The 18,271-nt window shown below is 37.7% G+C and overlaps 1 protein-coding gene across 2 annotated transcripts in view; it reads right to left on the reverse strand.

Moving 5' to 3' along the window:
- Window positions 1-2,866: 2,866 nt before the first annotated feature.
- ARAP2 (ArfGAP with RhoGAP domain, ankyrin repeat and PH domain 2) overlaps window positions 2,867-18,271 on the reverse strand; it is a 186,895-nt gene continuing 171,490 nt past the window's right edge. For both annotated transcript variants that reach the window (XM_065907507.1, XM_065907508.1), the window contains 2 exons: window positions 13,530-13,664; window positions 2,867-5,363 (listed from right to left, as the gene is read on the reverse strand). In XM_065907507.1, the coding sequence (XP_065763579.1) occupies window positions 4,983-5,363; window positions 13,530-13,664 (516 nt within the window). In that variant the 3' untranslated portion in view covers window positions 2,867-4,982. The remainder of the gene's footprint in view (window positions 5,364-13,529; window positions 13,665-18,271) is intronic.

Genomic DNA, 18,271 nt, shown 5'->3' on the forward strand with positions numbered 1-18,271 from the left:
TGGAGCTTTGGCTTCCACATCAGTCGTTCCAATGAATGTTCAGGACTGATTTCTTTAGGATGAACTGGTTGAATCTGATTGCAGTCCAAGGGAATCTCAAGAGTCTTCTCCAACACCACAGTTAAAAGCATCAATTCCTCAGCACTCAGCTTTCTTTATGGTCCAACTCTCACATCCACACGACCACTGGAAAAACCATAGCCTTGATGAGACCGACCTTTGTTGGCAAAGTAATGTCTCTGCTTTTTAAGGTGCTGTCTAGGTTGGTCATAACTTTCCTTCCAAGGAGCAAGTGTCTTTTAATTTCCTGGCTGCAGTCAACATCTGCAGTGATTTTGGAGCAGAAGAAAATAAAGTCTGTCACTGTTTACATTGTTTCCCCACCTATTTGCCATGAATTGATGGAACCAGATGCCATGATCTTAGTGTTTTGAATGTTGAGTTTTAAGCTAGCCTTTTCACTCTCCTCTTTCACTTTCATCAAGAGGCTCTTTAGTTCCTCTTCACTTTCTGCCATAAAGGTGGTGTCATCTGCATATCTGAGGTTATTGCTATTTCTCCCAGCAATCTTGATTTCAGCTTGTGCTTCATCCAGTCTGCATTCCTCATGATGTACTCTGCATGTAAGTTAAATAAGCAGGGTGACAATATACAGCCTTGATGCACTTCATTCCCAATTTGGAACCAGTCTGTTGTTCCATGTCCAGTTCTGTTTCTTCTTGACCTGCATACAAATTTGTAAGGCAGCAGGCATGTTTGTCTGGTATTCCCATCTCTTTAAGAATTTTCCGCAGTTTGTTGTGATCCACACAGTCAAAGGCTTTGGCGTAGTCAATAACACAGATGTTTTTCTGGAACTCTAGCTTTTTCTATGATCCAATGGATGTTGGCAATTCGATCTCTGGTTCTTCTGCCTTTTCTAAATCCATTTCTCAGTTCTCAGTTCATGTACTGTTGAAGCCTCGCTTGGAGTATTTTGAGCATTACTTTGCTAGCATGTGAGGTGAGTGCAATTGTGTGGTAGTTTGAGCATTCTTTGGCATTGCCTGTCTTGGGACTGGAATGAAAACTGACCTTTTCCAGTCCTGTGGCCACTGCTGAGTTTTTCAAATTTGCTGGCATATGGAGTGTAGCACTTTCACAGCATCATCATTTAGAATTTGAAATAGTTCAGCTGGAATTTCATTAGTTCCACTAGCTTTGTTAGTAGTGATGCTTCCTAAGGCCCACTTGACTGCACACTCCAGGATGTCTGGCTCTAGGTGAGTGATTACACCATTGTGGTTATCTGGGTCATGATGATCTTTTTTGTATAGTTGTACTATGTATTCTTGCCACCTCTTCTTAATATCTTCTGCTTCTGTTAGGTCCATACCATTTCTGTCCTTTATTGTGCCCATCTTTGCATGAAATATTCCCTTGGTACCTCTACTTTTCTTGAAGAGATCTCTAGTCTTTCCCATTCTGTTGTTATCCTTTATTCATTTCACCCAAGAAGGTTTTCTTATCTCTTCTTACTATTCTCTGGAACTCTGCATCCAGTTGGGTGTATCTTTTCCCTTTCTTCCTTGACTTTCACTTCTCTTCTTTTCTCAGCTATTTTGTAAGACCTCCTCAGACAACCATTTTGCCTTCTTGGCATTTCTGCTATATATACTAAAATCTGAGGATACCCACAGTCAGCTTTTCATCCTCACGGGTTAATATCTGTAGATTCAGCCAATTATTAATAGCATGTTAAGTCTGCAGTCCACAGTGAGCTGAATCTGCTAATGTGGAATGTGTGATTACCAAGGGCCTACTGAATATTTATTGAAAAAATACACAAAAGATGGACTGTGCAATTCATTCCCTTGAACAATGTGGGGGTTAGGGACGCTGACCTCTACCCAGTTGAAAATCTGTATATAACTGTTGCTCCCCCTGTGAAATCTGTGAGATCTGTCTGTGAAATCATCATGTAGTACTGTATTATTTACTGCTGAAAGTAATTCATGTATAAGTGAACCAGCACAGTTCAAACCTGTGTTGTTCAAGGGTCAACTGTATATAAGTCATCATAAAAAGCCCTCAAGATTGGTTATTCCCACTTCTCAGATGAGAACATTTAGATTCTGAACTTTAATCCAGTAATTCACAAAAAAGTCTCAAATCTATGCAGATATCTCAGTTATTAAAAACTTTACATTAAATATTAGTAGCCATGCCAGAGAAGAGAGGTATATACAAAATAATTTACAACATTTTCAACACAAAATTGTTAAAAATAATAACTAAGGGATGTGAAGAAGATAAATTTTAGTTACCTACAGTATTCATTTCTGTGCTGTTTTCAGATGATTAGAAATAAATTTGATGATTGTACACATAACAGAATATTGTTCACATTAAGCTAATTTTGTCTTTTGTTGAGCAAATAATATGAAAGTTTTGGTGCAAATTTTGATGAGATAATGTAAGCTTTCATCATCTCCTCAAAGTAATTATCAGAAGTGTGACAAATGTGCAAATATTTGGATACTACAGTCTATCCAAATAAATTTGGTGAATTTTCAAAAATATTACTTTCACAATACAGTTTGTATATTTTAGCATTAAAAATTATCAAATATAAATTCAAATTAGCAAATAATATAGTTATATGGACATCATATTTTTGCTTCAATTACTTTTGCTTAATTTTATTAACTTTAGGGCTGCAGAAGTGAAAGAGTACCATCAATTTGTTTCTTCATGTCTGCATATATTCATCATTTAAAAGAGAACAATATTCATACTGACATGTTAAAATACTAACAGTTTGCAGTATATATTGAATTTTTTTAAAATGCAATCTATTTGTTTATTTTCAAAAGATGAAGGTGGTTAATCTGAAAAAAACAGTCACATTCAGGTGGACTTGTAAAACAATTTTAATTTTTACTCAAAATATATGAGATGTCATCATTAGCCCTTATCTTACACTTGAAAAATGGAGACAGTTGTACAGGAAGGGAAATAGAAGTTATTAGATTTTAAGCTCAAATTTCAAAAGTATTCAAATAAGGCAGGTAAAAAAAAACCCAGATACTGTTCCATTATCCAGCATAATTTTCATGTCCCCTTATTTCATAAAACATAAATATTACCATTTACTAGAAATAATAGTTTTAGTTTTTTTTTTCTAAACACCATGATTCTTGCTTTATAGCTATGAAGGCTTCCCAGCGGTGCCACCTATTTCATAAACTGACCAGCAGTTTCTCTCTTAAAAAGAAAATTCCAACCTATGTGGATTTAAAGAATAAATATCACATATCCTTGGTAAACTATTTTATCACCACCAGGTATAAGAGATCAGTATTTTGTAATGAAGAAATTCAGAGTATTTAACAGCATATTACTGTACTATGATGGGACTGAAAAAAGTACGGGCCTTTGTATACTGATAAATTCTGACAAGACACCTGAAAAACAGAGGTGGGGGTAGGAAATGGTAGGAATAAAGCTTGGCTACCTACTAGTAAAATAATTTTGATCAAAACTCACCAGACCTAATACAATTCTAAAGAAACTGATGAAAAGTGCTACCCCTGCCAACTATAATTTAGATGGTATTGTTTGAGAAAGACAGCCAACCTAGTAGCTGCTATTTATGTGGAATTAAAAATAGAGGGCTTTGTCATTATTTATTAGGCATAGGAAGACGATTCCTGTTTTATTAAAAAGAAAAAAAAAAAGATTAGGTTAAAAGGGAACTAGTAGCTCCCAAAAGTATAGCAATTAATCTAACTCCTACCCCCAGATGGCCATATGTTGTACAGTTTCAGTAAATTCCGACTCAGTCTTACTTCAGAAATGAATATACAAAGTAAAACAGTAATAAAAAAAAACAGTAAAACCCTGTGATGATGACTGTTGCTCGTACCAGAATGACCAGAGTTCCAGTAAGGAACTCTTTATTTGTTTGTACACAGCAACAGTGCAGGCGGCATCCACGCCAGGTCCCCGATACGTGACCCCTTCAATGCAGTGTAAGCCTCCCCTCGGCAGCCACCTGCAGAGAACTGAAGTGTAGTGAATGGGCTGGTACTGCGCTTGGTTCACTGACACCAATGGCCAGTGCCATTATTCATGTGTGTTGGCTGAATACTAATCTTGGGAAATACTTAGCCACTAGATTATTTTAACAAGCAGTTTCTCATGAGCAAGGTCTGGTCAACAGTAAGCTAGAATGAATCTCAACCTGACCTCCTTGGCTTTTAGGACATGTGTTAATTCTTGGCCTCTTTTTTAAAACCCCAGTGTTGTTTGATAGGCAGCCACTAAAATAAATCCTCCCCGTTTTCAACTCACTTTCCTTTCTTTTCCCTAAGGTTGGACCCTATGTAAACCTAAAAACGTATGATAACTTTATATACAAGGTTTCTCAAAGTGCAAAATGTGTTACATATAGTTTCATAGGCTTCATTTACACACACCATTTTATATAATACAGTACGGTTTGCAATTTCTGTTCATAAATTTACACCACTTAACGGACACCTATAGTTGACCCTTGATCAATGTGGGTTTTGAACTGCATGGGTCCACTTATATGTGGATATTTTTAGAAAGTGAATCCTAGAGCACTAAGTGATCCACAGTCAGTTGAACCTACAAATGCAGAGGGATTTCGGATATGGGGGCTGACTATAAATTATACACAGATTAGCACACTAACCCCTGCCGCATGTTGTTCAGGGGTCAACTGTACTTCCAAAGATTGGCCACTCAAAGTAACCCAGTGCCTTCCTACGCAAGGTTAACAGAGTCGAACTGTACAAGCTTTGTTCAGACCACAACACAGTGAATCTTACACTTATCGCATATATACAAACATATTAATAGTTTAAAATTGCTCTTTAAATGGTTAAGGATAGCTAGACACATCTCACCCAGCATGAAATAGTTTGGTTTCAGACACTGTACGCAATATTTAAAAAAGTTATTTGTAGGACAAGTCATTTTATTTCCTTCTGCACCACCTGCTCAGCCTGTACCTCTTTGGGAACAGTTCTTGATCGCTGGAGAACCACGCTAAGCTCTTCAATGACTTTTGGTGGCAACTTATTATTGCAGTCCAAAGTATCTTTGCCATTCCTGTCCTCAGTCTTCCTCGGTGTCTTCAGGCCTTTATGGCCTTTCTGTCGCCCTGGAAAGACCTCAGCCTCTGTGTCCTCCAGACAGTTGAAACTCCGGTGTTTTCTGGTTCGGTTTCGAAGCTTCTCGTCCTTCTGCTCCAGGCACTGGGCCACGATGGAGGCTTTCTCCTTTAAGGTGCCATCCCCACCTTGGTCACGCTTGGCCCCGAGCCGCAGCCTTTCGAGTTCTGCTTTTGCACTCTTGAAATAAAAGAAAACATCTCAGAGGGAAGCAAGATCTGGCCTACTCTGCCTAAAGAATACATGGCATGTAAAAGTTGATGCTGCTTTTATTAGAGTTTATTTCTATGACTTAGGTTCTAACTTGACTTTTGGCACTAGCAGCAGGTCTGAATTTATAGATGGATCTCAGAGCTACAAAACCAACTGAAATGGAGATCACGGAAATTCATTTTAACAAGCATTTAACATACCACTTCAAAGATGTCTTTCAAGCTAGTTATTCAAATTGACTCCCATTTTAAACTTGCCTCTTTCAATTCACTGCTGCTTGGATGTGTCACATGTTCATGCATCTGTAATTCCTACAGTGTTGCACCCAAAGTACCGAGGAAAATAGGGTCTCTGTGGCCATAAGTCCAGGAAATACACTTTGTAATAGATCCCTCTTTGAGATTCACAATACATATTAAGGAAGCTGAGAAATACTTTATAAGAAAAACCTGTTCAACTTACTTTTCTGTTTTTTTTCTCTCCTCCAAAAATGTTTGACTAGTGCAATCTTTTCTCCATATAATGCCTATTAGAATCCTACAGATATTTGTGAAAACACTGAAAGGAATATATAGTTATGTATTAAAACCCACTTTTGTATCAGTGGACTAGAGTACGCCCTGTCCACTGTGTCTACAAGCACCAGAAATCCAATGAGACAACTTGCATTGGGACAGAGGTGTGCTTTCATAACCAGTCGTCCATGGCATCTTGTGACTCTGGGCAAGTATTGTCATCCAGAGCTCTCCTCAGATTCTCAAAGGGGCTTACAACCTAACCAAACGTGAGATAAAAGAACGAACAACAGAGAAGTAAGCATCTCGTGGGTACAGAGCCACAGGGAAAGGCTACCCAAAAAACTGAGTTGGGGCAAGTGGGAAGGCATAAATCATTTTCCTTTTCACAAACAAGAGTTAAAGCAATTTCTTCAAAATTTCCTCATAAAAACTGCAAAGCACAGAAAGAAGAAATCCAAGGAAAAATTTTTATTGTATTATAAATGAGAGAAAGATGAAATGAAAATGGTGACGTAACATGAAGAATGGGGCTATTTTGCAGATGGCAAGTAGAAGTATGTGTGCTTACTCATTCTTATGAAAATGCCAAAAAACTAACTGAACAACCATTGACAAAAACACACACACACTCTGGAACCTTTAAAAGATACATACAAAAAATAAAAAAATAAAAAGATACCTACATCCAAAGACAAAAAGACACAATGAGATGGCAGGAAGAGTATAATCATGATAAAATCAAATCTCATATCTACTGGGTGGGTGATCCACAAACTAGAAAATAACTATACTGCAGAAGTTCTCCCACAGGAGTAAAAGTCCTGAGCTTCACGTGAGGCTTTCCAACCAGGGGGTCTGGCAATGGGAAGAGGAGCCCCCAAAGAATCTAGCTTGGAAGGCAACATGTTCTTTGGTTGGAAGAATCAATATTGTTAAAATGACTATACTACCTAAAGCACTGCTGTACTTAAAACAGATGACCTGCATAGCACAGGGAACTCTGGTCAATATCCTGTAATAACCTAAGTGGGAAAATAATTCGAGAAAGGATAGATACATATGTATGTATAGCTGAATCACTTTGCTGTAGACCACAATACAGTGAATCAACTATACTCCAACATAAAATAAAAAAATACTACTTTGAATAAAATGGAACTAAGTAGCCTAACCAGTGTTTTGACTAAGGACGGCCAATGTAATGTTCAAAGGGCAACACCTCACCTCTTTATTTTTCTCCATAGTGCTCTTTCTAGTATTCTAGTAAGCTATTCATACCTCTTGTGATTATCTGAATGCTGCTGGAAACTCAACACACTGCAAGGAGGGTTTTGTTTTGAGCTTTTGTTTGATTTGTTCACTGATAAGTGAACTTATCACAGTGCCTGCAGATGGGAAATTACCAATAAATATTTTCTGAATAAGGGATGAAGAAAAGTTAAAAAAATTCAAATGTGTAATATTTTATCATATTCTGTTTTATCTTCCTGAAGTCCAGCAGATTGGGACATAATTTTACAATTTGGAATTTTCTGATAAGCTCATGATTATACGTCTCAGAGAAATACTTCTACTCTAAACCTGAGAAGAAGAAATAGTTAGTTGTTTAGTATCTAGCTTAATTCCAGAGTTTCATTAGAATAAGTTAGAATGGCTGAACAGACATGTGAATGTAATTAATGAATTGTGCATGTAAACTGCTTAAAATGGAAAATGTATTTTATCACAGTACAAAAAGAAAAATGAGAGAGGATTAATAAAAATGATGGCTATTTAAACATAGGGATGTGATGGGGAGTTTATAAATCAATATGAATCTTATTAAAAGTTTCACTTGGTATCTACTACTCAGGAAAATCAAGGATCAATATAGAGTGGTTTTATATATCATAATGGCAGTTCTCTTTTCAACTACTGGCAGACATGGTGATTCTGATGTAATAGTTAGAGGCCAATTACGGGCTTCTCAGGTGCTGCTGGTGTTGAAGAACCCACTTGCAAATGCAGGAGACATAAGTGATATGGGTTCAATCTCTGGGTAGGGAAAATCCCCTGGAGGAGGGCATGGCAACCCACTCCAGTATTCTTGCGAAGAGAATCCCCATAGACAGAGGAGCCTGGCGGGCTACAGTCCATAGAGTCGCATAGTCAGAAACGACTGAAGTGACTTAGCACGCACTAGTCATCTAGCCTCTTCAATACAATCATCCTGTTTTGCATCAATTTTACTTTTATACTTTCCCTTATACTACCTATAGATGACAATATACTACTATAGATGACGAGAGTGAACATCTACATTCTAGGAATCAGTGAACTAAGATGGACTGGAATGGGTGAATTTAACTCAGATGACCATTATATCTACTACTGTGGGCAGGAATCCCTTAGAAGAAATGGAGTAGCCATCCTAGTCAACAAAAGAGTCTGAAATGCAGTACTTGGATGCAATCTCAAAAATGACAAAATGATCTCCATTTGTTTCCAAGGCAAACCATTCAATATCACGGTAATCCAAGTCTATGCCCCGATCAGTAACACTGAAGAAGCTGAACTGTTCTATGAAGACGTACAAGACCTTCTAGAACTAACACCCAAAAAAGATGTCCTTTTCATTATAGAGGACTGGAACGCAAAAGTAGGAGTCAAGAAACACCTAGAGTAACAGGCAAGTTTGGCCTTGGAGTACAGAATGAAGCAGGACAAAGGCTAATAGAGTTCTGCCAAGAGAACACACTGGTCATAGCAAACACCCTCTTCCAACAACACAAGACAAGACTCTACACATGGACATCACCAGACGGTCAATACTGAAATCAGTTTGATTATATTCTTTGCAGCCAAAGATGGAGAAGCTCTATACAGTCAGCACAAACAAGACCGGGAGCTGACTGTGGCTTGGGTCATGAACTCCTTATTGCCAAATTCAGACTGAAATTGAAGAAAGTGGAGAAGACCACTAAACCATTCAGGTGTGACCTAAATCAAATCCCTTATGACTATACAGTGGAAGTGAGAAATAGATTTAAGGGATGGATCTGATAGACAGAATACCTGATGAACTGTGGATGGAGGTTGGTGACATTGTACAGGAGACAGGAATCAAGACCATCCCCAAGAAAAAGAAATGCAAAAAAGCAAAATGGCTGTCTGAGGAGGACTTACAAATAGCTGTGAAAATAAGGGAAGCAAAAAGCAAAGGAGAAAAGGAAAGATATTCCCATTTGAATGCAGAGTTCCAAAGAATAGCAAGGAAAGATAAGAAAGCCTTCCTCAGTGATCAATGCAAAGAAATAGAGGAAAACAATACAATGGGTAAGACTAGAGCTCTCTTTGAGAAAATTAGAGATACCAAGGGAACATTTCATGCAAAGATGGGCTCAATAAAGGACAGAAATGGTAAGGACCTAACAGAAGCATAAGATATTAAGACGAGGTGGCAAGAATACACAGAAGAACTGTACAAAAAAGATCTTCACGACCCAGATAATCACGATGGTGTGATCACATAGAGCCAGATATCCTGGAATGTGAAGTCAAGTGGGCCTTAGAAAGCATCTCTATGAACAAAGCTAGAGGAGGTGATGGAATTCAAGTTGAGCTATTTCAAATCCTGAAAGATGATGCTGTGAAAGTGCTGCACTCAATATGCCAGCAAATTTGGGAAACTCAGCAGTGGCCATAGGACTGGAAAAGGTCAGTGTTCATTCCAATCCCAAAGACAGGCAATGCCAAAGGATGCTCAAACTACTGCACAATTGTGCTCATCTCACATGCTAGTAAAGTAATGCTTAAAATCCATGCTTCAGCAGTACGTGAACCGTGAATTCAGATGTTCAAGCTGGTTTTAGAAAAGGCAGAGGAACCAGAGATCAGATTGCCAACATCCACTGGATCATCAAAAAAGGAAGAGAGTTCCAGAAAAACATCTATTTCTGCTTTATTGACTATGCCAAAGCCTTTGACTGTGTGGATCATAATAAACTGTGGAAAATTCTGAAAGAGATGGGAATACCAGGCCACCTGATCTGCCTCTTGAGAAACCTATATGCAGGTCAGGAAGCAACAGAACTGGACATGGAACAACGGACTGGTTCCAAAAAGGAAAAGGAGTACATCAAGGCTGTATATTGTCACACTGCTTATTCAATTTATATGCAGAGTACATCATGAGAAATGCTGGGCTGGAAGAAGCACAAGCTTAAGATTGCCAGGAGAAATATGAATAACCTCAGATATGCAGGTGACACCACCCTTATGGCAGAAAGTGAAGAAGAACTAAAGAGCCTCTTGATGAAACTGAAAGAGGAAAGTGAAAAAGTTGGCTTAAAGCTCAACATTCAGAAAACTAAGATCATTTCCCATCACTTCATGGGAAATAGATGGGTAAACAGTGGCTGACTTTTATTTTTCTGTGCTCCAAAATCACTGCAGATGGTAACTGCAGCCATGAAATTAAAAGATGCTTGCTCCTTGGAAGGAAAGTTATGACCAACCTAGACAGCATATTAAAAAGCAGAGACATTGTCAACAGAGGCCCATCTAGTCAAGGCTATGGTTTTTCCAGTGGTCATGTATGGATGTGAGAGTTGGACTATAAAGAAAGCTGAGCGCCGAAGAATTGATGCTTTTGAACTGTGGTGTTGGAGAAGACTTTTGAGAGTCCCCTGGACTGCAAGGAGATCCAACCAGTCCATCCTAAAGGAGATCAGTCCTGGGTGTTCATTGGAAGGACTGATGCTGAAGCTGAAACTCCAATACTTTGGCCACCTGATGTGAAGAGCTGACTCATTGGAAGAGACCCTGATTCTGGGAAGGATTGGGGGCAGGAGGAGAAGGGGACAACAGAAGATGAAATGGTTGAATGGCATCACTGACTCGATGGACATGGGTTTGGGTGGACTCCGGGAGTCGGTGATGGACAGGGAGACCTGGAGTGCTGCGGTTCATGGGGTCACAAAGAGTCGGACACGACCGAGCAACTGAACTGAACTATATTACCTTATTGAAATTTCCATTGTGCTATTCATCAGGTACCTCATTTCTGTGACTAACTTCTTTACTCCTCAATATCTCTTAACTATTTCCTGTTGCTGTAACTGAAGTCCATGTCATTCTTGAGCATACCAATTTAGCACATACACATTCATTAATACAGATAATGTTAAAATTTCAAGTAAAACTATAATATTAAAGTAAATAATATAACTTTATATGAAGGTGGGGAAGGGTGGTGAAGTGAATTGATAAACATCAAGAGGATGTGAAAGTGAGTACTTTGTATGATGATATGGTATGTGGAGTGCCATGTGTGTTGTGGGGAAAGCCAAGGGCATTGACACCATGGGGAAAAAGGCATCCTTTATGTGCTTCACTGTCCTTAAGATATTAATAATTCAAAAAGAAAGACTGATAAACTATGAAATTAGGAAAGCAAGAGGTGGCTTGGTCCAGAGGATGCCAGTTTATGTCAGAGAAAACTGTTCGAATGGAAATGAGGATCTGAAATGGAGTTCATCTCCCAGCAGAGAGAATACTACCCTATGAAGTAAGGGCTTTTTATTATCCCTAGCAGGTACAGATAAAAGCTGAGCACAATGTATACAAGTTAAGAAGGAACGCAAGAAGTAGGAGGGCCATCGGTATCATTTAGCTTGTGTGTTCTTAAGCACTGTTTGCCTCTTCATGTATGATTTGTCAACAACCTACTTCCTCTAACTCACTACTAATTTACTCAATTAATTTTAGAAGTTACTGCCTCCAGGAAGCCTTCCTTGCTTGGAGGAGGTATTCTCATACAACTTTTAAATGAACCTCTTGAAAGCAAGACAGCTCATGAAATGGGAAGTCACCAAATGCACCAATCTGTCAACAATTTAAGCAATTTTCTTGACTATATCCATTGACTGACTTTAGACTGTATTAAGCTAGCTAGTAATATTGTCATTTATTAATATACTACATATTTACATAAGCTCAATAAAAAATACTTTATTTGGTTCATGTGAAAACTTGCAATTTTAATTTTTCTTTTTTTAAACTTTAATGGTTTTCAGTGAAAAACATTACCAAATAAAACTTATACCAATTAAAGCATTATTTATCACAGAAAAACATCAAACATTTAAAATTTTTCTTTGTCAAATTTGTTTAATTCCCACACTTACGAAAAAACTTGCTATATTTTACTAACATTTTCCAGAAATTAATATTTCATAAAATTGTTTTCAAAACCTTTGAAATCAATTTGGTTATAGCTTTTGTTCATCAGTTTTCTGATCTCAAGAATGTTAAAAAAAAATTGCCTCTGAAATTCTGGATTTGAGGTTGAGTAACAAACAACTGTGTATTCTATACTGGATACTGGTTAACATACTTTGATCCTAAAATTTACTTTTGCTTTGCTCCGTAATTGATCCTGAGGCAATGTCAGGAGAAGCTAGGGTCATAGCAGGGCATATCTATTCCCTACATTTCTATGTCCCCTAAACTGGGTTCCCAAACATGACTCTTAAAATGAAGATTCTAGATTATTTGAGGAATCCACAGTTCTGCAAAGCAGTTTATTAGGAAGAAAAACCTTTTAAGTGCAGAATGGCAGAAGAGACAAGCTCCTGAGTTTTTGCTGTCTTGTCTTATTCTTCCCTTTGATTACATCAGGACAGAAGGCAACAGAGTAAATAAACCATTATTTTCAAAGCTTTTATCTTTTAGAGAAAAGGGATAGTACAGTGGGATAAATGTTTAAGGAAAGAAAGTGATGGAAAAACACTGTTTAAAAATCTGATCACTAAAATGGCTTTTGTCTCTCAAAAGTTATTCCTGTTACACTTGAAACTAACACAACTTTGTAAATCAACTATATTGCAATAAAACTTAAAAAACTCATGCAGCTTAATGACAAATCTGGGCTCTAAGAAGAAACAACACTGTCTTCTGCGTGCTTTTCTTGTTTTGAAGGACTCATTTAATGTTCTGAAATGCACATTAGCTGCAAATTGTCTAATGAGTTTTGAGATGTACAGCCTGTGTCTTTGTCTGAATCAAGGCCAGTGCTACTTATGTTCACCCTACCCTTCAAAGTGAAAAGGAAAACATAGTTTTTGTGAAAGATGCCAAATCTTTATTGATGCTCAAGGGTCGTCCTGCCATTCCTTAAATTAACTGAGCTGCCCCATGGGTTCCCAAACCACTGGAATTTGATTGTGTTACCGCCAAGTCTTGTTACCATGGCTCTCGACATATTCTGCTCTGGGCTCATTGTAAGGAGGTTACAAGTGTACTTGTAAGGCTAATTTGAGACTGATTTTTTACCACCAGAAACTTCTGTATACATATTTAACATTCTTGGTCACTTTAGGGATAAAAAAAAATCTAAGTGGTATCATGCATATTTAATTGAGTGATCAATAACATTGTTAATATTACTTTTATTTAGGTTAACAAAATATAAAACCTCAAAGAGTGGCATAGGATTATTCATACAGTTTCTTGATGGATGTGATTTTTCCTGTGCTCTTGAAACCAATGAGGTAACTGATGCCTTTAACCACATTAAGACGTAAGAAAACACATGTTATTATGATTGATGTAAAAACAAACATCCTAATCTTACCTCAATCTCTCTCCGGGCTTGCGTTGCATTTCTGTCATGCTGGATGGGAATCAGAGGCAAACCTCCAATTTTGGGATTTTTGGTTATAGAACGTTTTCGTTCCTTTCCAGCTGGTGGCCATATATCATTTTCATGCTGTGGAAACACAATTTCTTGCTGTGGGTGTGTGACTTTATTATGTGCTCCTCCAAGTTTATAGTCACTGGGCTCCCTTCCCATCTATCCAAGTCAGGTGATCTGCTTTTCACGAGAAGGTTGTTTGTAATTATGATGTTGATTCTCATGGTAGCACCGCTTGAGGATGTAAAACTCTTAAGTGAACTGAGCTTTGAGGTCTCAGTTCAATTTCTAAGCTTCAGAAATATGCCTTCTGTACTACTTATCAAACCAAAAGGGGGAAAATATTTACAGAAACCAGTAAATCTCTTTGTAGAAGAAAAATAATATACCTGTCTACATTTCTAGGCCCTGTAATCAAAATAACTACACATTCATTTTCTCTTACCACTGAAGATAACTTTCAGTGTCAAAATAATTTGACATTATATATACCCTCAAGTCAACCTAAGGCATGGCTAGCAGAAAAATTATCTTTATTTTATGACCTTTTGAAAAATGTTTCTTTTTCACCTAATTGAATTCCTAAGAAATGTTACCTTGTACACAAACATTTCTACTGAAAATCATTGTACAACAGAGAGTGTGACGTATTTGTGCTCAAATTGTTGACTACATATTCTGGCCAGTGAGCAATTATAGATATGACTGGAAAAAAGGTAATTTTGCAAAGGGGGTAAACACCCATGGGTAAAAATATAAGCTCTTGAATGATAAATCCTTAAGATACACATACAAAAGAAAAATCTTTTAAAGACTTTTTATACTCCTCAGGGTAGATTAATTTTTAGAAGCTGGGAGAAACAAATCGATTTTCAGACAGCAATCTATGAAAGAAATACAAAATATCAACCACACACAATGAGTTTACAGATGTTATGATGAAATGAAAACCATCTGGTAAACCATATAGCTAAATGCCTACTCATTCTTTTCCTCTACTCAAGACTGAACAGAGTCGTATTCTTATGCTGCAATTAGTATTTTAATGTTGTGTTTTATAGCAAAAGAACTATTTCAACAAACTTTATACTCACTATAAAACAGCAGCTAAGTTATACTGAAGGGCATTCTGCTACACTTTGCGCTTACCAATATACAAATATTATCTCAGTCCGTCCTTGAGGATCCTACAGTGTATGGCCTGTCATTAGCAGTTATTGCCTTGGCATCAAATCTACCCTTGAGTGTCAGTGAAGTGCTTACTTTGGTTCAGCAAATCTGCAATGGTTATGCAATATTTCAATCAGAAAGTTACAAGTTTCATATTTTTATATCACAGTCTTAAACTCGGTAAAACAACTCATATTACAGAATTGGGACATTCCCAACATGTAAAGCTGGGAAAAAACGGATGGGAAGGAATTAGGTAACCCTATGAATGAATGCCTAGGCTTTTATTGACTGGTGTATAGTATATATATTAAATGGTATTGCAAGAAATCAAAGAACAAATGTAGTTTCTAAACATTATTTTTTCTGACATGATATATATATATATAATGCTGTGAATACTGGCTAATTAGTTCTCACTGGATTGATCCAAGAGGTAGCAATATTTTTCCCACCATAAATCTTAAGACATAAATAATATGTTCTGATAACATTTATAGTTATGTATAAGTGACTTCAAAAAATCGTATTTCATGGAGCATACAGATGAGGATCTCATTATTATAACCAGTGATCACACCCTCAAATCTTCATTCCTGCCTCTCACTTTCTTTTATCATTCTCCTCCATGGCTTTACTGAGGTATAATTGACAAATAAAAGGCATGATGACTACATGCATACACTGTGAAAGGATTCACCCCATCGAGTTAACCAACACATTCATCACCTCACATATGTATTTACCCCCACCTCCCAACTGCCTTTTTGGTTAGAATATTTGAGTTCTATTCTCTTAGAAAATTTAAATTTTATAATACAGTGTTATTGAATGGCACTCACCATGTCACCTATTAGATCCTCAGATTTTATTCATCATGTATCCAAAAGTATATACCCTTTCACCAACCTTACTCCCTACCCCCCACACATCCCCTGGCAACCACTGTCATATTCTATGAGTTTGACTTTTATATGGGATGCCATGCAATAATTGTCTGGCTTAATTCATTTAGCATAATGCCTTCCAGGTTCATTCACACTGTCCCAAATGATAGATTTCCTTTTTTAGGGCTGAATAATATTCCACTATATATATGTATGAATACACATTTTCTTTATCCATTCATCCATCCATAGGTTATTCCCATACCATGCCTATGGTGAATAATGCTGCCATTAACAAGGTTCTGCCTCTCAATTTCTGACCTTGGCATCTTTCCAGATAACTTAGTTTAGCTTCATGCACTCTGAATATACCTTAGACTTCCTCAGACCTTCTATCCATTCTACTTTTCACATTTTTCCCCACTTCTTTAACAGTCTGGCTTAGATTTAATGGTCAATCAGTATACTCACATCCTTATAAATCAAGGCTGGGCTGCTTCTCCTATCACACTTGCCTGATAAAACCCCAAGCATAGTAAAACCCAATTGTACTTACTCTGTGGGTACCTCCAAATTGATGGAGGCAAAAAAAGAATAGATCAGTCTGGAGAGTCATCTCACTTTAAACTTATCCTAAAATTTCAAATGAGCTTTCAGCACTCCCTGGACATTCTACTATAGTACAACTAGCTTTCTCACTCTCTGAAGGTAATTTCTCACCTTTTATTTTGTCTCTGTATATGTAATATCCCTCCCAGACTCACATGTGGTGACCTCACTGATATAATTGAAAAATTATTAGTAATCATTCAATTTCATTTTCCCACCATGAGATGTACCAATCTCTCTGCATCTCTAGCCATATAAACAAGGCTTCCTTCCCTTCCAATAACTATTTCCTCTGATTATAAATAGCTCTTCCCCAGTCATATCTATAATTGCATAGTGGGTCAGAATATATAGTCAACAATCCGAGAACAAATATGTCACACACTGTTGTATAATGAATTTTTTCTGCAGTGATGAACACATGCAGTTGCTCGCATTGCTTCACATCTGCTCCAGGCCCCTGCTGCTTTCATATTCTCCTCTGATTCCTTGATCGAATTCTCTGCACCTATCACCTGGTTTCCTGCTTTCTCAAAGCTACTCGTTTCTTTTGCTCAATTTTCCTCTTCTGTTTGACCTTTAAAGTTTGGGATGTCCTAGGGCTTATTTGTCTGTCCTCCCTCTCTCACTACAGCCCTCGTCTCTCCAATTTTGTATTCTAATTCTCTCTGTATATTCTCTCTCTCATCTCACTGGATCCTCTCATGGCATTTAATATAATCCAAATGCTGACTTCTGTCAAATTTACATTTCAGCCCCCAAATTTTGCCTGAATTTTTGATCCATACATCTAAACCTGCTATTCAGCGTATCCACTTGTATGTCCAACGCGCATCTCAAATTTCATGTGGCCCAAATTGAACTCTGTCTTCTTCTGTACTTCTGATACTATCACTTACATTCACCAGCTGCCAGAGGCCAAACAACTAGGACTCTTCATTTCTACTACTCTCAAACTGTATAGCTGATCAATTGGTAAGACTTACTGGCTCCACCTTCAAATATTCCTGAATCTGAATAGCCTTACCAGACCCCCTGATACCTAATCTGAGCTGCTGTCTTCTTCCACATGGCTGTTCTTCCTGCTTCCATCTTTGACCCCTAAAGTGCAGCTCAGCAAAGGAACCATAATTACTTTTTTCCCGTAATAAGAGCTGATTATATCTTTCCCTTGTTTCCCACTAAAACTCCTAAACTGGGTCTACGTCATCTCTTATGTCCTCTCCAAGATAGGCTTTCCGGGTGTTCATGGAATGAGTCAAGATTATGTCCTTGCTGGCCCCACCCCCTGGAATGTTCTGACTCTCCTGCACACTTGGCTTCCTTATTTCACACAGGTCTCAGCACACCCGTCAGCTACTCAGAAAGGTGTCCCCTGAGACTCCTCCTCAGTTAATGTCCTCCTTACGTCAGTCACACTGGTTTTCCTTTCCCTAGCTTATTTTTTTATTTTACCACACTAATATCTATTTGAAATTTTACCTGATTATTCTCTTTACCGGCTTAGAATACTAACTTGAGCATGTACTTTGTAAGATGCACTGGATCCCGTGATGCAGATAAACATGTAGTTCTAGTAAGACTGAGTCCTTCCTGTCATGGGGTTTACATTTTAGTAGGACAGACAGACATAAGGAACTTAAATACACAAATGCTTCTTAGTATTAACAATGTTCAAGTTCAGGATGCTGAGGGTTCCTACAGCTCTAAGGTCTGATTGGTCTGAAGGTCAGGGAAGGTTTTTTCTGAGGATGTGACAGGTAAGCTGAAGACTTTTGTTGAGGCAGGGGTGAGAGTGGGGATGGATATTAGAAAAGTATTCTGGGCACGAGAAAGAACTCATTGTTCACTGCTGGGTTTCGTGTGTGTGTGTGTATTAACATATATATTAACGTTTGCTACATTCCTGTCTCTTTCCCCATGGAGGTGAACCATTAAATCCTCAAATCCAAAAGGACCTTTGTGTTTACCTTAGTCCTAAGAAGTGGAATGAACTGAAGAAATGTAATTGGACTG

This window comes from Muntiacus reevesi, chromosome 16 (genome assembly GCF_963930625.1).
Source record: "Muntiacus reevesi chromosome 16, mMunRee1.1, whole genome shotgun sequence".
NCBI lineage: Eukaryota > Metazoa > Chordata > Mammalia > Artiodactyla > Cervidae > Muntiacus > Muntiacus reevesi.